Genomic DNA, 23,586 nt, shown 5'->3' with positions numbered 1-23,586 from the left:
ATATATATATATATATATATAATTTTGTGGTTAGTTTAGAATCTATCACGAAATCTAGGTTTATCGTACATGCAGGAGGAGGTTCCATACTGGGGCCATTTATAAATAGCTGTTAAATTAACTAGGGAATAAATAGTTTTCTTTTAATTATTTAGATTATCTGGTAACGAAAGAGATCGCCCCTGTGGTCTAGTGGTCAGAGTTTCTGGTTACAGATTCAGAGGTCTGGGTTCGATTCCCGGCGCTACGAGATTTTCTGAAAAGTATTGGGTCTGGAACGGGGTCCACTCAGCATCTTGAGGATAACTGAGGAGCTGTATCAAAGAAATAACGGTTCCTGCCTAGAAACCCGAAATTAACGGCCGTAGGGAGTCGTTGCGCTGACCACGCGACAACCTCTATCCTCTATAAAGTTGGCACTAACTTCGCCGACAAGCGGCGGTAGCTCGGTCGGTATAGTTCGCTTGCGAACTAAAACCACGGAATTTGCTTTTGTTTGTTTGGTCACGAAAGAAGACGCCACGAAATTTTGTGGTTATACTCATTACGAGGGTGAAGGTTCCATAATGGGGCCATCGATTTATAAGTGTTAACCATGGGTCACAAAAGTATGCTTGAATTTGTGGTGAATTTAGATAGTGTGTTATATACTCTTGTTTACTCCTTGCAGAATATTGGATAATGTTGAGGGCATTCACGTTCGATAGATGTCATACAAGTTTATATTTCTCAGCCTTTTAACGCCGTAAATTCTCCGCTTCAGGACGTGAGGCTGTATTTCTGGGGAATCGTAAAACAGGGACTCTGCATAAGATTTTATTTCTTTCTTCTTTTTTACTACAGGGCAGACGTAAAGATGTCTATTAACGTGACATCATGAACTGTGTTTACTTCCTCTAACGGTTTATGACATGTTGGTCGATACGGGGGCTCGTTTCTGGTAATAAAACTACATTAGAATTTCAATAAATAGTCACTTGTATCGAAGGATCGCTACTGGCTAGGGATACAGTTCTGAAAACAAAACTGATTAAACTCGCTGTCCTGCAGTTCAGGTTAAATAAAGTGAATATGAATTATACAGTGCGTTCAGTTAAGGAGGAAACTTCGCAACACCGCTGACCGGACCCAATATTCCTCACAGATTGCTGCTGTAACTGCTGATAGCAGAATGAGTCATTAGTGCTGATAAACGCGCGCCGTTACAGTTACAGCAGCAATCTGTGAGGGATATTGGGCCCGGTCAACGGTGTTGCGAAGTTTCCTCCTTGATTGAACATTCTGTACGTCATCAATGTAGTGAAATTCAACCAATATTTCGGAGGAACATATCCACATCTTCAGGTCGAAGTGTAAACGAAGCCAGAAGCCAGTATAAATCAGGCATCAAGCAATAATTTGAATACAGGATGAGACATATATTCATACATTAAGTGATCAAGAATTTTATATTTAGCCCTACGTGAATATTTCAGAATTTAGCAACAAAACGTGAAGTAGAAACAACTCCTCCGAACTCCGTGATTTTAGTCCGCAAGCGAACTATACTGACCGAGCGACCGCCGCTTGTCGGCAAAGTTTATGGTAACCTTTGCGGATAGATTATGTCACGTGGTCAGCGCAACGAATCCCCACGGCCCTTAATTTCGGTTTTCTAGACCAGGGCCGCCATTTCCTTGAAACAGCTCCTCAATTATCATAACGAGGCTGAGTGCACCTCGTTACAGACCCACTACTTCTCAGAAAAAAATCTGTTAGCTCCGGAAATCGAACCCGGACCTCGGGATCTGTAGCCAGGAATGCTGACCACTAGACCACAAAGGCAGTCTAGTATAAACAACTACTGCATTTAATTTAATAAAATAATTAATAAAATGTTATGCAGTTGGAGATAGGAGACTGGCCAAAATGGCGACCAACCCAGTACATATAAATTCTTTATATTTCGTTCGCTGAATTTCATTGATATGAAATTGGATTCCGGTTAATTATATCGTATCGAGATGAATTGTCAATTTTTCTGTTTCGTTAGGAGAATGAAAGACTGACTAACTGCATGGAGCTGAGCCCTTCTTGAGAAGCCGCCAGTTGTGCAGTTACTCAAGAACTTCCCAGCATTTTATGGAACTTTCATTACCATGTTCACAAGAGCTCTCTACTAGTCCCTATCCTGAGCCAGTTCAATCCAGTCCATACCACCTCATCCCATCTCTCTAAGATCCATTTTAATTTCATCCACCCACATACGTCTCGGTCTTCCCAGTGGTCTCTTTCCTTCTGGCTTTCCCGCCAATATCCTATATGTATTCCTCTTCTCCTCCATTCTTACCACCTTTTCGGCATTTCGTAACAAGGATGCAAGACTAATTTATTAAAATACATAATGACTTGATCCTTCGCAGTTTCCATTGCAGTAACCACGATCATTATAGCACAGGACTTGCCGACGAAGGTACTCCCGAAACGGATTCGATATTAACACATTAGATTGCATACCTTGCATATGTATTTTTCTTTAGCTTAGAATACAGACCATATAGCATGGAATGTTCGGATGTTTGATGAATTGGAAAACATTTTGAAGTTGTCGTGGCCTATTTTTGGTAGTATCACGGCATTTGTATGGAGGGGTTGAGGAAAAACACAAAATAGCTCAGGTTAGCTGGTATCGAAACCGAAATTTGAACCGAGCACCTTCTGAAAATAAATCTTGGCCGGTACTGCTACCAAACCTTCTAGATTTGTAATGTATTAATTATATTATACGCAAAATAATACAGCCGGGTGCACACGGTAGCGTAGTTGTTTGAGGCACTATGCTACAAGCCGGGAGGTCGCGGGTTAAAGTCCCGATGAGGTCATTGGATTTTTTATCTGTTGACCTAAAACCTTACCGCCATCTTTGAGCCGATTGTCTAGATAATGTGGGACCCTCAGCGTCTTACAACCCTATGGGCCTTCATGGCCTGTTACAGGATAGCTTTACTTTTTACTTTATAATATAGCCATCAAGTTATAAGAATTATCAATGTTATAAATGTTTAACATGTTTAAATTCCGTGCGTCGTTTTACTGAGTATTTATTAAACTAAAATATATTTTTCAAGACAGGAAATTTTCGAAGTTTCATGATGCCTCCATTTTCAGTATGGAAGCAGCATATACATCTACAATGTGTAACAACACAATAACATAATATCAGTAAGAACCATATGAAAACCTAAGCTCGGTAATCAAGACTTGTTTTCCCCACCTGTTTGGTTGTATTTTCAGTGCGGACTCCCAGTACAACTCGGCTGTTATCAACACAAATGTAATCGTAAATTACGCCGGGGAAGTGGTGTGGCTGAGTCACGGCATATTTCGGAGTTCCTGTGACATCAACGTTGAATATTTCCCCTTCGACGTGCAGAGCTGCACTATGAAGTGGGCTTCATGGACGTATGATGGTTATCAGGTATAGTACACTATGGCTATTCTGTCTCCGGTCCTCCCTGAGAGAGATGCTAGTTGTGTGGGGACGTCATGCAACAGAATGCGCAGTTGGTTTGGCCGGGCCCACTAACAGAGATAAGAATTGTAGCGTGTGTATGGGTTATATGATGTTTTTTTAATTCGCTTAGTGGTTGGTGAACTGCACTGGGTCCACTCGGCACGGCGGCCTCTGATTGGCATATTGTAGCCTGCCCCAGATGATTATGATAATGGAGATTTTTTCCCTTGGCACTACAGTCCCAGTGGGCCTAGGCCTACCTCCAAGAACTTCTCCGTTCACTTCGGTTTTTCTAGATCTTACACATTCGGTAGGACTCCTTGGGCGGGTGATCAGCTCGTCGCAAGGCCTCTCTACCTATACACAAACACAGAAAAACGCACACACACAAACTAAACATCCATGCCCTGTGTGTGATTCGAACCCACAGTTCCGGTTTCCAAGCGAGCGAAGACAGTAGATGCCTTAGACCGCTCGGCTACCGTGACCGGCTAATGGAGAATTTAGTGGATTGAAGATTGTCAGTGGAAACCGAAGTACTCGGAGAAAACCCGCCCTAGCGCCACTTTGTCCACCACTAATCCCACTTGACCAGAACCGGGATCGAACCCGGGCCGCCGCTGTGGGAACCCAGTGACTAACCGCTTGAGCTATGGCGCGGCCTATGGGTTGTATAACTGCTCTAGTTACAGTGGATCTCCCTCCCTCCCCACAGTGCCGTAACAGACACTGCCCCACTACTTCTTGGCTACTTCTCCTCCCTTCTCCTTACGCGCAATCCAGAAGCCAGGTGTAGAAACACGGCCCATACTATTCTTTCCTCAATGACATAAAAGTTAGATGTGTGATTTTGTGAGAACTGTGATCTCACTGTGGTGAGATTATTATCTTCTGGGATATGACGTTCTGTAGTCTGATAGATGTTCGGCGCCATGAAGATGGAGGCATCGTGTTCAGTCAGAACTTTGGTAAACATATACAACAGTACGTTGTGCCACATTCCAGAGGAGAGTAATCTTAAGATATGATTTTGTCTTACGCGCTGACGACACTATGTTTTCTCAAATGTCACTCAACATGTGTTCTAAATTTAAGGTACTAGTCCAGCATTGCGTATAGGGGATAAAAAGAACCCTGACAGATCTCAGACAGGATGTTGCTGTGTTCCCGCTAGGATTAGGTTCGCCCATCTATCGAATACAAGACAAAAATCTTACGGCCATTTTGTTTGTCAGTGTAGTTTCTTAAGAGGAACTCCGCCCCAGTAGATTAGTTACGTAACTTTAGTTCTGAAAGCATCTAATAACTCCGTGGTTTCAGTCCGCAAACGAACTATACCGACCGAGCGACCGCCGCTTGTGGGCGAAATTAGTGCCAAATTTAGCGGATAGAGGGTGTCGCATGGTCAGCGCAACGAATCCCCACGGCCGTTAATTTCGGTTTTCTAGACCGGAGCCTCTATTTCCTTGAAATAGCTCCTCAGTTATCCTCACGAGGCTGAGTGGATCCCGTTCCAGACCCACTACTTCTCAGAAAGTTTGGTAGCGCCGGGAATCGAACCTGGATCTCTGGATCTGTAGCCAGGAACTCTGACCAATAGACCACAGAGGCGGCCGAAGGCTTCTAATGTGTGACCGAATTGGAAATGTTGTTTGTGTGACAAGATAGGTAATCGCAGAGGTTGAGGCCAGTGTATTGGATTCACCTGTTTATGGTTCTCCAAATGTTTAAACTAGTGGCCACTTCATGCAACCTTCTCAATAAGGACTCTCTGTGATTATCGGTTAACGAACCGAAGGATTAGTTAGTCCGAGAGGTTCAAGAAGCAATGAATGGGACCCAGCATAATAACTATAAAGCCCTTTCATGACCATTTTGCCATGAAGGGTTTCTAGCTTTTTGTTGTGATCACTCTTCCTTGTTGGGGGTAGCAACCGCATTGAGGCTCGGAGAAGGATTAGGATGACGTCACTGAGCGCATACAACATTCTATACACGAATACGAACCGAGCAAAGTTATCAATAGCATCTGTAACAAAACATGCCTAATTAAGCTTCGTGCAGGTAATGTTCAGAGCTTCGAAGTAGACAGTAAAATACATATTACTGACCCAACAAAGAATATTTCACAACCAACTTGACATTGAAGAACATGTAACTGGCTCTCTCGTGTAAGTAATGAAGTATTCACTGTCTCTCGCTCGCTCTCTCACTCACTCACACACACACACACACACACACATGGAGCTATGCGATGCTCGTGCGTCTGAGAACAGTTCGATTCTCGGAAGTAAGAAAATGAGGAGCAAGAGGAAGGAAATGAAGGAAGCAAAATAAAGGGAATGAAAGAAAGGAAGATGGGAGGAACGAATGAAAGGAATTAATATAAAAAGAAGGAAAGAGAGTAAGTAAGACAGGTTAAATGAAAGAAAGGAAAATAGGAAGGAAGGAAAGACATAAAGATAAAAGAAACAAATGAAGGAAATACGATAAGAGGAAGGAGAGAAAGGAAATAATACAAGGGGAATGAACGAGCAGGAGATATGAGAAAGGAAAACAGAAATATAGGAGAAAGAATGAAAGAAAGGACAATAAAAGGAATGAGTGAAAGAAAATGAGGTAAGAAGTAAAAAAGAAACGCATGATAGGGAACTGAAAGAAATGAAGGTATGAAGAAGTGAAAGAAGGCAGTAAGACAGGAGAACTTATTTAAAGGAAATAAGATAGAAATAATGAAAAGAAGTGGGATGGGAGAGGAATGAAAGAATGGAAGACGAAAGGAAGGGAAGACAATAATGAACGATAGGGGGAAATGAGCAGTGAAATTCTCTAAGAACTGGGCAGCGGCCTTCTTTGAACGCTATGAACAGAGCAGGTGTAGAGGCAACGACCTCAACTTATGTTAGGAAGGTGCAGTATTACGTATGGATCTAGGATCTAGACGGTTCAGAACCGCATTTTCCTAGCCAATAGCCTGTTCCCTGTACAGAACTGAGCATATTTTTAAATTGTGCTGGCTGGCCAGTACATTTGTACTGTACAGTAACTCAACGGAACAGGTTATCATAGCGGTAAGGCTCTTCGTTCGTATTTGGTTGGTGCATGGTTCGAATCTCGGCCGGGATACCAGGGATTCTGACTCAGGTGTTTTAATGTTATCCTCAGTTTCCGGGTTAGTACCACGATCGTTCCTTTCTAGATACTTTCCTGCTTATCATTTCATCCATCAGCCTATCAGCAGACGCTATGTAGTGCAGCAACTGAGGGCGTCATAATACAAACAAAAACTCCGTGGCCTATAGTCCGCAAGCGAACTATACCGACCAACCGACCGCCGCTTGTCGGCGAAGTTAGTACCATCTTTATCTGATAGAGGGTGTCACGTGGTCAGTGCAACGAATCCCCACGGCCGTTAATTTCGGTTTTCTACACCGGAGGCGCTCTTTCCTTGAATTAGCTCCTCAGTTATCTTCACAAGGCTGAGTGGACCCCGTTCCAAACCCACTACTTCTAAGAAAATCTGGTAGTGCCTGGAATCGAACCCAGGACCTCTGGATTTGAAGCAGGAACTCTGACCACTAGACCATCGAGAGCGTCATCATATTACCCATAAATACACGAGTGTATCACCACGAACGTATACAGTAATTTTTTTTTCTCATGGGGTGAGATTGAGTCCACTTCGTGATGCGGCCACTTCTGGCATATTGTACCAGCCCCAGATGATAGGTGAGGGTGATTGTGGAGCAATTCTTAGAATGAAGATTGGCAGGGGAAACAGAAGTACTCAGAGAAACACTGCCCCACTGCCACTTTATCCACCACAAATCTCACGTGACTTGACCCGGGCTCGAAACCGGGACGTCGTGGTGGGAAGCCGGCGACTAACCGCCTGAGCTATGGTGCGGCCATGTACACTAGTTAGCTGTTTCTATTCAAGCATACAGGATGCTACAGTACATAATTCATAAACTGAAGTGTGTGAAGTCAGTTCCTTGAAGTGAGGCAGTAGTGTGATCAGAACAACCGGCAAGCGCTCCTTGCGCCGTACTGTCTCGGCAACTACTTTGACACTGTTGTCCTGCAGGTCAGTCTAAACATTAATTCAAGTCCGGGTGTTTTCGCGGTTGGAGCTTAACTCTTTAAAGCACAGAGGCTCTCTCTGTGCCGTCTGCTTTAACACTCTAAAACTCTGCATTCTGCCCACAGAGTAGATTAGTGTTTCGTGTGATTCTCACAATAAACAGTGATTATGTCCCTAAATAGCATTAACTGGTTGGACTTTGTAGCGGAGACGTTTCCTGTGAGGTACGGACTGAGTTTTTATATATTGTTTAGAATAAATTCAGTCTTTAAAGGGCTAATGTGCGGCTTCGTTTTCAGGAATAGGTAGCGTTGATGTTGAGGGATTTTCATCGTTTCTGCAGCCCTTGTAGATGCCATCCTCAGGATAAATGACTTCAGGAAGGGTCCTGGCAGCTGCTGTACTGGACAGGATGTTGGTAGTGAAGCTGTGATTGGACGAACAAAGGAGCGGGTTGATAACCAATAGTTAAAAGCGGTAACAATAGATGTTTGAACTACCACTTGTTTGTCGGAACCATTTTCGGCACTTTTCAGTAATCATGTGGAAAATAAAATATTTTTCCCCCACTTATTTTTAGTAACTACATGGCTGTTCCCTTCTGGTTAGGATCCCTTTCCTCTGTTCGTTCAATTACAGCTTCTATAAGAACTACCAACCCTCCCACCCCCCTAAAAATATTAACCCTGAAAATGGTAACTGCAAATCCTGAAAGTTAAAGCAACACATTAATTTCATACGTATGGTGTTCTTAATGCATCAGTCAACCAACACTTGTATAATAAACAAATCAGTACTACTACTACTTCGTTTATTGCATGGAAGCATTGCTACATGTTTCGACCCTGCTGGGTCATCATCAGGCAATCATCACATGATTATGTCACTCGTTATCGAGTTGTTTACTGATATGGAACTAGATCGGCGATTTATAAATTTTCGTTCGGCTTGTGTTATAATTTTAACTGTTAAATTTAAATTATAAATTTCGTTTAAAATCATTAAACACCGATCTGGGTCCATATCAGTAAATAATCCAACAAACGAGTGACATATTCATGTAATGGTTGCCTGATGATGACTCAAAAGGGTCGAAACATATAGCAATACTTCACACAGTAAACGAGTACTAATACAGTATTATAGGGCCGCGCCATAGCTCAAGCTGTTAGTCGCTGTCTTCCCACTGCGGCGGCCCGAGTTCGATCCCGGGTCTGGTCAAGTGGGATTTGTGGTGAACAAAGTGGCGCTGGGGCAGGTTTTCTCCGAGTACTTCGGTTTCCCTTGCCAATCTTCATCCCACCAATTGCTGCACAATCACCCTTACCGGTCCCACCCCACTAGCAATAAAAAAACAGTATTATGCCGGTTACGGTAGCCGAGCGGTCTAAGGCATGTACTGTCTTCGCTCAATCGGAAGCCGGGATGGTGGGTTCGAATCCCACTCAGGACATGGATGTTTAGTATGTGGTGTGTGTGTGTGTGTGTTCGCGTGCGTTTTTCTGCGTTTATGTGCAGGTAGAGGCATTGCGACAAGCTGATCACCTGCCCAAGGAGTCCTACCGAATGTGAAATGGAGAGTTTCATGGAAGTAGGCCAAGGCCCAAATTAGGGCTGTAGCGCCAAAGCAAAAATAATAATATAATATTATTGATTTGATTGTTGACTGATATATTAAGAATATCATATATATGATAACATACAACGGGATGGGAACAATAAAGATATATTAATTTCAGGTTCTAAAGTAATTGTGTTCTGCGTAGCTGGACCTGGTGAAGCAGACAGAGGACGGTGACGTCACCAACTACCAGGCTAACGGTGAGTTCGACCTGGTCAGTTTCGATGCTGTCCGACATGTCGAGTTCTACTCATGTTGTCCAGAGCCCTATCCTGACATCACATACATCATACAGCTCAGGAGGCGACCTATGTTCTACGTTTACAACCTCATTCTGCCTTGCATACTTATCAATGGCATTGGTAAGTAGCGTGTCAGATTTTTCTCAAAAATTTTAAATTGCTTTGTTATTTTAGAATAATTTACTACTTTTAATGCAGACTTTTTTTAAATACATAAATTTTGCAGGCTTTAAACATTTTGCGAATTATTGAAAAGTCTGAAAAATATTTGCTATTTTTGAAAATGTTTATGTATTTGAAAAGTCAAAAAAGTTCGAAAATTTTAGAATTTTGTAAGATTCTGAAGATTTTGAAAACTATTTATATTGTTGGGTAGGTCACGCGACAATATTTTTCCAAAATTGTTGAAATTTTTATTTTTTTAATTATTAACAACTTTGAAGCTTTGAAATTAATTTGAAAATTTGAGAATTTAAGGATTGGAGACTTTTTCGAAGATTTGACACACACACATATATATATACGCCTTTAAAATTTAGAAATTTATTGTTTTAAATTGATAATAATTTTGGCAATTCTTGTAACTTTCTAAATTGTTCATGAGTTTTGAAGTGTTCCAAACTTTACATTTTCGAGATTTTTCACCTTTTGAACAATTTTGAATTTTTTAGCCTACTTTCCCTATTTTGAAAAAAAAAATAGGCTTATCAGATTACCATGTTGTCTGCGTGCCTCTGAATCCCCCCTTCATGAAATTTTAACGCATAAACCACTCCTTATTTTAAATTATGAACAGTTTCGAATTTTTGATACATATATTTTTTTTTTATTTTAACTTGGTCAGATTACGTAATGTTAGATCTGAGGTTCTCAGAGCGGTCGTTGTAAATTCTGCCTTCTGGGATATACCGTCGTGTATTCCGGTGACAGTCAGCCAACACTTCCATCGTCAGGGCTGAAGAGGAAGAGAGGACGTGCTCTTTTGAGTGCCGGTTGACTACACGGCGTTATATTCCAGAATACATAACTCTTCAGATAGCGTTAGGTATGATTACGTCAAGTTGGGTTTGCGCAACAAACCACTGCGCATTCCCATCCATCCATATGCACATTCAGACAGTGTTTATTCATATTGCGTAAAGTCTGGTTAGATTATGTTGGTTTAGGTTGCCGCATCAAACCGCTTTGCACCCACCTGTGCATGGAAATGTTCGATTGTTGTCGAAAATTTAAAGACGTTAATTTTTGTAAGAATCGATATAGCTCAATCGGGTTTACGACGGGCTACAGGCTGGACGTCCGGGTTTCGATTACCGGCAGGTGCAAGAATTTCTTTTCTCCATAGCGTCCAGACGGGCTTTCGCGCCTACTCAGCCTCCTCCGGGAGTTAAGCGGCCACGGCGTGAAGCTGATCACTCACCACCTATGTGCCGAGGTTAAGTATGGAGGAACTACAACTTCACTTCACCATGCATCTTCATGCCGTGATGCTCAATCATTAAGCACCGGGGCAACTTTACATTTATCTTCATGCTTTTAAATTTTCTGAAATCTGTAAATCAATGGATATTCTAATTTCTGTAATGTTTGAATGTTATATATTTTCAGTTTTAAAATCTTTAAATATTTTCATTTTTTTTAATCGCCGACTTCAACGACTGACACGTTTGCCAGTGCTTATCAGTTATTTTCCGGTGTGCGTACCAGCTGGATAAAGGATAGCATACGCCTGTATAAGGGAATGCCGGGAAAAAATTGATTTGAGTGTATATATATGTATGCACACATGCATGTATACGTACACACATGCGCGCACGTAGGGTACCGCCATGACAGTTTCAAGCAAGGTTGTAAATAGCCATTGCACGAGTTTTCTCTTTTGCATGCTTGCAGAATTGTTCGCACATGAGTAAGCGATTTTCTGATGTTAGTTGAGTAGTAGAGGCTATTAAATTGCGAATTTAATTACAGTAATTTATTAAACAGTTTACCGTTCGGTTTCGGAATTTTAATAATGATAAAAGAGTAATTATTCTTATTATCTGTGAGCGAGAAGGAGGGAAGCAGTTGCACAGTAGAGATCTGTGTTCAAGTTTCTTCAATGTTTGCTGACAGCAGTATATTTCAGTGACGTCTGACTCCCATTATAGATAATTTATGATTGTCTCTCGCATCTGGTCTCCACTTCATTGTCTTGCTTTCGCCACACTCCTATTGTTCAACGAGTTGGTTCATTAATGCGGAGATGGCGTCAGAGATACATTATAATGTGACTTGTTGCCCTGCTTTTCCACCCTTGTTGAAAGAACGTAGGTTTATATGATGATCTTTCCATATATGTACATGTATGTATGTATGTATGTATGTATGTATATTTGTTTCCCACTTTCCAGATTTCGAACTAGTTGGCTTTTATGAAAGCCGTTAATAAAATTATGCCTCTGAAGGTCACTCTTCAATTTACTGTGATCAGTGATAATAACACTGAGAACGCGAGCTTACGAAGTGGGAGCTACAATAGTGCCATCTGATTTAGGGCCATAGAATTATGATATTTTGTAAAACGTCTATGAAAAATAAATAACTTTCTCAAGCATTTATTGTAGAATGTAAAGAACGACGTGGAGGCAGTGATACGATTTCCTTTAGCTTTTAAGTTGATGTTTATAACCAATGAAAAATTAGAGTTATATATTTCGAATCTGATACAGATATATAATATGAAAATATCTACAAATTATGTATGATGTATTATGTATGATGAATTATGTATGTATGGTACAACAATTTCTAACTTGGCAAATGTGCAAAACTTTGAATTTATATCCTACATATTTAGCGTGGACATAAACTGTTCTTAGGTTAGTTGCATTAATAATAATAATAATAATAATAATAATAATAATAATAATAACGATAACGGTAATAATACATTTGGTGAACTAGAAAGCTATGCAGAAGGAAAGTGGATCTAGTGATTTCTGCTTTGAAGTCTTATGTTTTATAGGCCTACAGTTTCAAACAATTTGGATTATGCCAGCTATTAAGCTCATATAACTTTTGATCTGATCTTTCAATATTTGAACCCTCTATTAATGAGCACACTGTGTTCACGTTTATTCATTGTTCTGTTCAATCTGTCATGCATGTGTGTAGCAGAGGCTCCGTTTCGCATATTCACGATCCAATCATAACATTCGATACTGGAAGAAATATACAATTTGGTTTCAAGAAACTTTTCTATATAAACATTTTTTTCACGAAAATGACGACAGCATATGACACACTGCTGGCAGACCCATCTACTGTCAGAATAGTACTACCTTCAACCACTGCGTGAAGCGCACCATCGGCGCACTGTTTTACCATAATCTCACGCAGCATCATTACGATTTTATTTTATACACGTATGTATGTAATACGTATTTGTAGGTGTGGAGCTTTTTTTTTGAGCGGTAATTACTGTTCTTGTTTGGTCCTTAGATAAGACACACGCTGCATTGCCCTGTCTCCATTTGTTTACGTAAGGTTTGTTGGCTGCATAGAAAAAACTTGAGCACTGTTTCAACATTATCAACTCAAACACACATATTACAGGCGCTAAGCGTTGAGCGAATTAACAAAATAATTTCTGTATTAGGTCACGCAAATCCATTACGTCATTTTTTTTCAGAATAATATAATGGGAGACTGCGTCACATTTTGTAGTAGAACATACGTAGGCCTGTATAATAAGAATAAGAAATATGAAATATTTTAGGTAGGGAGTCACTTAAATTGTGGGGAAAAATGACTTTTTTTTTCAAGTCTGTTCCTTAAAATAAAGAGTCTGGAATTTAAGAAGTATAAGTTCATGTCTATCTGTAAAGTGCATCAGGATTACAGACATAAATTTTAAAATTTGCTGTGCAGCTAATCTCTTTAATGTTACTTTTATATCCTTCTTTCCCCAACCCAGAATCGATTTATTAAACATTATGCAAATAATATTGAAATTTCTCTCGAAGTCTTAAACATAACTGCATTAATTTTTTGGACATATTAATTGTATTTCTAATAGGCCTATTTTCTCCCATCAGGTTTTGATACAATATTTATTGTCCCCTAAATTACTTCCATAACCTTATGGGAGTTTCAATATTTCTTTTAAAAGTAGCAGATTAAAATCAAAATCTTTCAAATTATAAAAAGCTGACAATATGCTTGGCTATGGCAACCAACATGTCATCAGTGGAGCCTCCATTGGCGTTCCTATGAACTCATTACAAAAGCTGTAACTTACGTGGATAGAAAGTTACATTAATTACTTAGATATAGAGAGGGATATATCAAAGTTTCCTTCCAGGAGGAAATAATACTATCCCGACAGCCACATGTCATTGGTAATCTTTGTAGTCAGAGATAAGTTAAGAATGTGAAAGCTCATCAAACAGAAATTAAATATGAAAAATGTCAACTGGCCGAATTCGTCGGTTGAAGTGAGTCAAGTTGATCACATCCCAAAATACATCAATATTAACATTCACCTGTTAGTAAAATTATATTTTACCTTTTTAAAAACCATAAACACAACTTCCTGTGGTGTCAGACATCACCATGAGAACCTCGAATTTCCCGTTATTAACTTTTGGTTTCCATAAAATGCAGGAAATTTCTTGACTAGCTGAAAGATATGGTATTTTCAAGGAGGATGATGCTCCATGAAGTTAAGTCAGAAACACTTGGAGACCAGTAGCATGTGTGTCTCTATGAAATCAAAATTTCAGTCCCTCTCTCAACAGATTTTAAGATCAACCACTTCAGACAAACGAACCAGAAAGTTTTACTGCTAAGGCACAGTCTGTGGTACTCGTTTCTGCAAGAAAATCGTTTGATTCTCTAGCCAAAACAGCTAATCACCAACTTAATGACTGATGTTCAGTTTTCAGGGTTTCTTTATTTACCATTTTTCACACAATTAACATAATTATTACGTTGGTATCTCACAGCACTGCTCGTATTTTACGTTCCGTCCGAGTCAGGCGAGAAGGTGACCTTAGGCATCAGTGCTCTGTTGTCTATGACAGTATTCCTCATGACCATAAGAGAGAGCCTTCCACCAACAGAGAAGACTCCTTTAATTGGTGAGTTTAACGAATACATTTCTAGAGAGTTCTTGCAGTGGTGTACTACATTTGGATTCACGAACTTTCTGGACTCTGTCCATGATCTACTATTCTAAACAAGAACATGACGTTTCAGGAGCCTAACTCACTCCCATATTCAGGAGGATGAGGTACTCTTCAGTTGGGTCTGTTACAATAAGCTAATCTAAATCATCTAAGATTATCCATTGACTGAAATATCTCTCTCTAATTGGTCCAACTCAGTAGATGCCTCTCACCTCAGGATTAGAGCAGATCAAGCTGCCAAAACGTTGTATTCTATTTTAAAACAATGAATCATAAATACAATTCAGAAAGCTGGTAATATTAACAAATTAGCACTTCAGAGGATTCAGTTTTTTCTCTAAAATTTCAGATTAGTAACAATATTTAAAATACAAACCAAAATGCACTGCTTCATTTTTTGTGTTCCTGTCTATATATTACTAATAACATCAAAATGAAGGAGAATGAAATTGGTAAGCTATGTTGCACATGTGCATATAGAAGTAATACATATAAATCTTTTTTTGAAAAAACTGGAATGGATAAAGCCACATGAGAGACCTAAGCATAGATGGACAGATATTATTAAGATGGATCTTAAGGAAGTAGGGTACTATAGTACTGACTGCCCTCAACTGGCTTAGGATGGGATCCAGTGATGGATGTTTGAGCATGGTAATTAATAAATTGGTTAGAATTTTTATAAGTAATTAGAGGATATTATTTTTTTTGATAAACCTGATAATAATAGCATTGAAAATTAATGTTCCTAAGTTTTAATATGGCTTATTGTTATTTGTCAGGTCTCTATTATGGAGTTAGCATTTGCCTGGTAACATTTGCAACAGGCTTGTCAGTTGTGACACTCAATGTATACCATCGTGGAGTGAGGGGAACTGGTGTGCCCAGAATTGTCAAGACCCTCATTCTTGGCAAGTTGGCCAGGCTTGTTTTCTTCCAGTTTGAACCACGAGACAAACATGGACCTTCAATGCAACATGTAAGTTTACTACAATGTACGGCATAACTTATTTCACAGCTCACAGCTATCACTAGACAGTATTGGAATTTCAGTTCCAGAACTGCTGAAATTCAGGCAGGCACTCTTGTATATGGGGTAAAGTAATTTTCTGTGTAGTATGTTTTAATATTTTCTCCAGTTTTCTGTCATTTCTTAACTAAGATGTTTGCAGAGTGTTTGAAATATCAGATGTTGTCCTACCTCATGACTACAGGATGTGTAGTTGGCTGAGGCACTATGCTACAAGCCAGAAGGTTGTGGGTTTGAGTCCTGATGAGGTGTATTTTTTTCAATTTACCTAATTCTTCCAGTTGTACTATGGCCCTAGGGTCGACTCAGCCTCTAACAGAAATGAGTACCAATATCTTTCTGGAGAGTAAAGAGTGGCCAGTGTGTAAAGCTGACAGTCTTACCACCATCTGTGAGCCTGTTGTCTAGAGAAAATGTGGGAGATTCAACATCTCAGAACCCTATGGGTCTTCATGGCCTTTTACAGGAATAGCTTCACCTTTACCTTTTACCTCCTGAGACATATATACATACATGTTTCACACAGTATATATAAAAAAAACCTCATGACTGACCAAATATGACATGAATACCTACACTATTTCATTAATTATTAACAAACTAAAATTATATACAGAGAGAAACTACAAGACATTATAAATCAGTAAATAAAATACTTAGGGTCTTATTTCTGAGCATAAGTTTCACTAGTATAGATCCATTTCTTCAAAAGAGTTGGGATATAAAACCACTTAGTAAAGAGCAACTCCACTGTCTACCAGACTGTATGGTATCACTTACCAGAAGATAATAATCCTCAAAGTCACTGCTGAGAGAACCTCAGATCTTTGAAAGCTGTCTGATGTAACCTCAAAATCTGCACAATCACCATTAATGAATTGCTAACACAAAGAAAGTTTTATATATTTGTGAATTTATTTATGATGTATTTCCATACAAAATTTTATTAAGTATAACTATAACTGCTATTTTCTTCCTACTGTCAAATAAAACGTAGATATTATGCAGCTGTCAAATCATATTGCGTTCTATAAAAATATTACTTCAACAAAAGTTTAATATTTCTTGAAGATCTGTTTCTGCACCAAATTTGAGGACCCTTCATCATGTGAAATTATGATTCTTCCATCCCAGAAGATTGTATGGCCACCAGGTTGGCAATATTGATGTTAGGACATTAGTAAATTCAAAGGTGGCGGTAGCTTTCAGCAGTGTGATATGCCAAAGGTCATGAAAATTTCTCCATTCATCCGGAGATTAAGTTTGATACTGGAGAACGAACGGAGAAACAGACTTCATGGTACTATAAATCAATCTTTCCTTCTGATATAAGAAACATATGCCAAAATTTCCTCTGACAAAATAGGTGTTAACCATGATTAACACATAAATATCCCTGATGTGGAGAATGTGCTGCAACAGGACATCAATCCACGAACAGGCACACGGCTAGACTGTCCACGTCCGCCAGATAACAAGTGGACAACAGAGAGTGAAGTGGATTATCTGGATCCTCAGCAGATGTCTCCTCGTTTCCTGCCTCGTCGTAGCCGCACGGATTCAACACCAGGTACAGTTTTACAGGCTGTTGTTTAGTTTCACTGAAGTCAACCTGTACTAAATTGTTATTATTTAGTTACATATCTGCACTATTAGAGGGCTGAATACAAACATAATTTGGGTCATGTGATTTGAGGTTCTCATGATGGTGACTATGAAGTTTACTTACTATCTTCTGGGATGTATGCCATGTAGACATTTATTTTTCAAACGAACATTAGTTCAGTTATTGGGAGGTGGAAGGCCAAACAAGATCTCTGAGTGAAAAGGTTGGAAACATCTGAGGTTTTTGGCCTGTTTTGCTAGAGATAAATAACTGGCTATGATCATGGGTGGTATAGGAAAATATAGCGTTTTCTTCATGTTTATGGATCAGAAGTAAACATAAACAATGAATAAGGACAAGTGACATGTCTATTTGCAGTCACAGAGCGTCTGAAACTATCACCCCATAGGAATTACAAAGCCAAATTAATATCACTTTCTGGCCATTGTATGTTGGTGTGTGCTCCATATACATCCTGAATATAATGTAGTGTTAGTCTTTCTTCATCCCCTGTACAAGCCATTGGTCATGCAAGAAACACATCATATTGATTTTGAAATTATGGGAACATGTGAGGTAAACATTTGCATGTTCTTGGACTTTGAAAAAACTGAAATCACACATTGTGAAGGATACTGACTGGGTCTCTGGGCTGCCTTTGCAAACCTTTTGGCCTTCCTTCTTATAATTGCATCAAGCTTTCTCAGGGTGTTCAATTTTTGCACATGTGAACACCATTTCTGCCTTAATAACAGTTTCAATACCTTTGACAATGGGAAGAGGAAGACTTTTTTCAGATTCTGTTTTACAAAAACATAAGCATACAGAGTCTCAAAGAAGGGAATGAAAATCAGCAAGCAGCATTTTAATAATACACTTTAGGTACAAGTTTGAGGGTTTAACATTGATGATTGTTCAGAATGTGGTATTCTTGATTCTGATATTGCATAGCCTTGTAGGTGGATACCAACGTTATAGAGGGACATGCTTACTCCATATTCAGAGTTGAAGAGTGACACACATACTCTTTTCTTCAATCAACACTCTTTCACCCTGAAGATGGGTGTGGCAGGATGTTCAGAAACTTTGGTACTGTGCCTATTTACCAAACAGCGTGGACTTACATCCTGGAAGACTGTAATCTCAATGCTCATCTCTGTGAGAACTTTAAATTAAGTTGGTTAATCATGAATTGCATACTGTAGGGTATTGTCCTTTGCAGACAGTTTTGAGGCACAGTTTCTGCGTGTACTGAACAAGGTGAACCATACAATTGAGCACAATGAACTGCGTCTTGCGGAACAGGAACGTCGTGATGTGGCAGAGATAGAGTGGAAGCAGGTTGCCCTAGTTTGTGACAGGTTCTTGCTGTGGGCGTTTCTCCTGACAACTGCCATAACGACAACAGTTATCCTTTGTGGCTCACCATATGGACCCTGATGTTTTAGCATTGTTATGTGGTGAAGAATCCGAATGAACCATTTTTTGTATGATTATCTAATACAATTGTCATCTTGGTATGATTATATAATATAATTGTCACATTGGGTTAAAAGGAAAAGATGTTTCAGGAATTCATCTTGCATATTGACATATTCAAAGAACCATTACAGTTCTTGTACTGATATAAAGAGAAGAGATCTGGTAAGGTAATCTTGGTATAATCACACAACAATTGCCAGGCTAGAAGTGACACTTTCAAAATTTCAATTAGCTGATATCCAGTGCACCAGCATGAGTTGGCCATCATGTTGGACAGGAGAGTGTGACTTTTGGATGCCAAGCCATGACAAGTTGCCTTCACTCTCTGACAGTAAATGGGCTAAAAATGTATTGTATACCATCATGGCTAGTGGCAATGAAATTGTATGGACTGGCCACATGAATATTCTGTGTGTCTGTTACTTTATGACAGTGTCAGTGACTAGACTATATAGTGTCGAATGGTATGATGATAGATGAGTTGCAGAGGATTTAAAAAGAAGCAGTTGTGACATAATGGAGATACCACCCTGTGACTCAGGCTGGGGGACTGATGAAAACCATGAAAAACCTGTCAGGATAGATGGTGTCTCATCTGAGATTCCAACTGAGCACCTCCAAAATATATGTCAAGATTTTTACTGCTATGGCAACTAGTTTGGGGGCTACATTCAGATGAAAGGGACTGAAAGAGAGTGCTCCTTCTGGATTGAACGCATATTCTGAGGTATAACATTTAGAGACAGTGTTAAGAGTCAGAGCAATAACCAGAAGCCAAACAGAGGCAAACTGTAGGCAAACTATTCAGCTTGTAAGCCTTCTGGGACACCCTTATGGAATGTCACAAACAATGCATTACATTTTATGACCATCTAAAACTGTTTATGAACCTTGAGGCCACTGTTTTAGATTTTAAAAACAAAAAACTTGATTGCAGGATATGTTATGCAGCTCGAATCATGAACTGAATTCTGGATTATATTATTCTGTTGTTGAGGTTTTGGGGTTATGGTAACATGTTCACAAGCATACCTACGCAGGAAAACATACATTGGAGTGGCACATAAGACTGATTTCAAATCATTGTGTGATTTAATTTTAAATTTCCTAACTTACTTTATAACATTAATCTGTACAAAAAGCAGTAATAACTTGCCTGAAACATTAGTTAACATTCCTAGAAAATGTAACTGTAAGGTAAACTACTTTCAGAGAACTCAAAAAATGAAGAATAAGATGCACTGATATGTTGGGTTTTTGGACTTTATCCATCGTCCTGGTTTTTAAGATAACCATCATCAGAATCCTATAGTAACTACAAGAATAAGATGGTTTGATGGGAAATTGGCCAACACTTTTCATGGGAGAAAATTTACCAAAAATGACTCGGCTCTACACGGCATAAAAGTTCAAAACTTTCTCCATCATGTATCTCTTCCTCTGATGAGGACATGTTCCACCATGTACCCCTTTCATCTTTAAATCAATGAGTTTTGTATTTGTATTTATTTTAAGTTCAAGAGACCCAAAGATGGATATAGAACATGTCATAAAATAATATAGAGCATAGAATACATACATAGTTATTACACAACTAGACAGTACAATGAATACAATAATAATAAAAGTTATCTATTTAGATATATAGAAATATACATGTCTATTTCAGCTTTAAAGGTAATCTATTATTCCTATTATTCACTCCTTAATGAGCTATGGTATCATCTTTTGGGGAAATTCATCTCATAGTTCTACTATTTTTCTTCTCCAAAAAAAGGCAATCAGAGCAATGTTGGGATATGGCAATAGAGTTTCGTGTAGAAACATATTTAAAGAATTAAATATTTTATCATTTGCATCACAATATATATTTTCGTTTTTAGTATTTATATTGCAAAATAAAGTTCTATTTCCATCAAACATTGATTCTCATACTATTGATACTTGACAAAGACAAGATTTGTATCTACCTCAAGCTAATTTAACTATTTATCAAAAAGGAGTTTATTATGCGGGTAGAAAAATATTCAATAAATTGCTCATAGAGATGAAGAACACATCTAATAATGTTAAAAAGTTTGAGGTTGTATTAAGGCATTTCTTGAATACTGTATTGTATTTTATTTCATCCGTTTTGCTATGTAGTAGCACTTGGACATGTCATTCAGTAATACAGGTTAACAAAATAAATCTACAAAGTTACAAGCATATTACCAACATTTGTTACAAACATAAGCAATATATAAATACAACATTGCAAAAAATATACAAACTACTATATACAGTTCATGAATGGCTATGACATCCAATCATAAGTACTTGCACCATCAACTTTTTTATTAAACCTAACAAATTCATTTATCATATAAAAAGAATGTTTCAATAAAAATGATTTTAAGTCTTTTTTAAAAGCTGAAAAACCCACCAAGATTTTTATTTTGTTTGGCACCTTACTATACAGTTCTATCCCCAAATACTGAAATAGACATATAATATTTCATATTTCTAACAAATACAGAAAACTTTTGTGCTAATTTCATGAGTTCCTCCATTTTTTCGCTTCATTTCAAGATGTATTACATGTGTTTTATGTTGTGAAGGATACTTGCTGGAATTAAAGCAAACAAGAGTGGGAAATTGTATCACTGGGGTACACATATTTGCTATTCTGTGTACCACATTGGCCTTGACATTCACTTATTACAGATAAAAATCAATTGTCATAAACCAAACCTTACCACAGATACCACACTGTGCAATCAGAAATTATTTTCCCACATATTACTGTAGGGTTGACTGCATAGTGACCCACAAGTAACATGTGACCTGCAAGTTAAATTTGTATAAGAAGTTAAGCAGGAGGCAAACAGTTTGAATCTTGCATGGGATGACTATCCTGACTGAGGCTTTTCATGGTTTTCTCGGTCTCTCAACCACGATAATATCTTAACTTAGGCCACAATCACTTCAACTCACATTATTTGTCCTTCATTATTCACTGTCATCTAATAATATTATACTATGTAGTCTGACCTAACAACAGTGTTGTTAACTAAACAGCAAATCAAATAAAACAATAATATTGATGGCAGTGAATGATTTGTACAGGACAGTTTATTCCTTATAACATACCACACATACCGACAACAAAACATGAATATTTTAGGTTATGGCTGGTCCATATGAAGATTCTGCAACACAAACCTTTGCGAGTGTAAAGAAATTCATCATTGACAAAGGAATTAAGTGATTTTGTTGATAGAACACTAGATATAATGCAGCACTTTTTTTCTTTTTGTTGTTCTTTATGTTAAGCAGTGAATTTGATATCATTGACAATATTAATATTTGTCACTGTTCATTCAGACACTCCAAATTCTTTGTCCAGCAAACGTGAGTACAAATACTGATAATATAAAAATCGGTGGACAGTGTAAATATTGAAAGGGATAATCCATCGATTCTGCAAAGAAACAAAAACTTTTTATCAGTTGCTTTAGTTGGAAGTCTGTTGATATTTCCAAGGACAGAGTACAATAGGAAACTGCAAAGCAATGAATCAGGCCTATATCTACAATAAGAGAATTAATATCGTTTTATTATTTTTATATGTTTTAACAATTTAAAGTAATCTAACAAGGTTTCTGATATAATCATATAAGATAAAATAACACTACTACGTAAGTTAATGGAAGTAGCATTTTCCTTAATTTCAAGCTAATAATGTTGATAACATGTATGAAAAGATCTGTAGTCTTGGTAATAAGAATTCTGAATTTTGTTCTGACCCAGTTATAAATGCATCATTTAAGACCTGATTATGAAAATTTAACTAATAATAAAATAAATCACCCGGGGGGGGGGGGGGATGTGGGAACTGCCCACATATCTATAATACTTGCGTTATGTATCTGAATGGTTATCCAGCAACAAAAATATTTACTATGAACCCTGCCCTTGATTCTTCATCAGTACTGCAGTCTTCTAGGGTCTGATACTGTGTAGTGTGATAGATGATTACCGAATTTTGGAGGAGTCTGCTGCTTCCAAATTCTTCTACCCAGACTGCAGATGTCTGTGAGAACCTTAAACATCATTTATTGCCATTTCGTTCCCTTTGCCATGTAAAATGGGATAAATAAGAAGTGTGATTTAAGGTTTCATAGTGGTGACCAAGAAGGGTACTGTCTCCTGGGATGTCACATCATAGTCTGGTAGAACATTAGTATTGTTTCAGAGGGATATGCTCCTCAATCTCCAGGGTACATTCATCTGCCCTGAAGAGTATACATTGCATCCCAGAAGGCAGTGATCTAAATAAGATCAATTGACTATAATGTATTATGTAAAATATAAGATGTCAATTTTTATGGATAGCATATTGTTAAGTGTGGGTGCCAGGAGGGGCATGGGCAGCCAGGTATCTGCCCCATCCCATACATTTTTGGAGAAAATTAAAATATGAGGAAGAAGGAAATATACAAGATATTAGGGCCAAACATTAAAAGCACTAAAAAAATTATTCTTCTGCCTTGAATACTCTATGGTGATCAGTAAAAATGGCCTAAACCTTTAGGTTTATAAGAAAATATTCTGGCTGCCCTCTTTGGAAAATATCCTGGGAGCACTCATGTTATTAGCTAACATAAGATAAATTAAAATGTTTTAAAAGTAAAATGACTGTTTATTGTTGGAAGTTGTTACTGAAAATATGGTCTACGCATTATAATTTGGCTGTAGGTGGTATCAAATGAAGAGGAAAACATAGCGTCAAGGTGACCTAATGTATCTATCAATATTTTTTTTATAAATAAAATTACACAAAGGTGAATTGTTATCCTTAATGTTATATTTTAG

At 38.3% G+C, this 23,586-nt stretch overlaps 1 protein-coding gene across 2 annotated transcripts in view; it reads left to right on the top strand.

Annotated features, from left to right (window-relative positions):
* LOC111869847 (neuronal acetylcholine receptor subunit alpha-7) overlaps nt 1–23,585 on the top strand; it is a 72,463-nt gene extending 48,878 nt beyond the window's left edge. The window contains exons 4-9 of one of the 2 annotated variants that reach the window (XM_023861678.2): nt 3,274–3,457; nt 9,344–9,560; nt 14,429–14,563; nt 15,394–15,590; nt 17,064–17,211; nt 18,470–23,585. In XM_023861678.2, the coding sequence (XP_023717446.1) occupies nt 3,274–3,457; nt 9,344–9,560; nt 14,429–14,563; nt 15,394–15,590; nt 17,064–17,211; nt 18,470–18,687 (1,099 nt within the window). In that variant the 3' untranslated portion in view covers nt 18,688–23,585. The remainder of the gene's footprint in view (nt 1–3,273; nt 3,458–9,343; nt 9,561–14,428; nt 14,564–15,393; nt 15,591–17,063; nt 17,212–18,469) is intronic. The other variant, XM_023861679.1, reaches the window with a different exon arrangement.
* Nucleotide 23,586: the final 1 nt, after the last annotated feature.

The sequence above is a fragment of the Cryptotermes secundus genome, unplaced genomic scaffold (assembly GCF_002891405.2).
Source record: "Cryptotermes secundus unplaced genomic scaffold, Csec_1.0 scaffold286, whole genome shotgun sequence".
Classification (NCBI taxonomy): Eukaryota; Metazoa; Arthropoda; class Insecta; order Blattodea; family Kalotermitidae; genus Cryptotermes; species Cryptotermes secundus.
The sequence above is the reverse complement of the archived record's forward strand: the minus strand, read 5'-3'. Positions and strand labels throughout refer to the sequence as shown.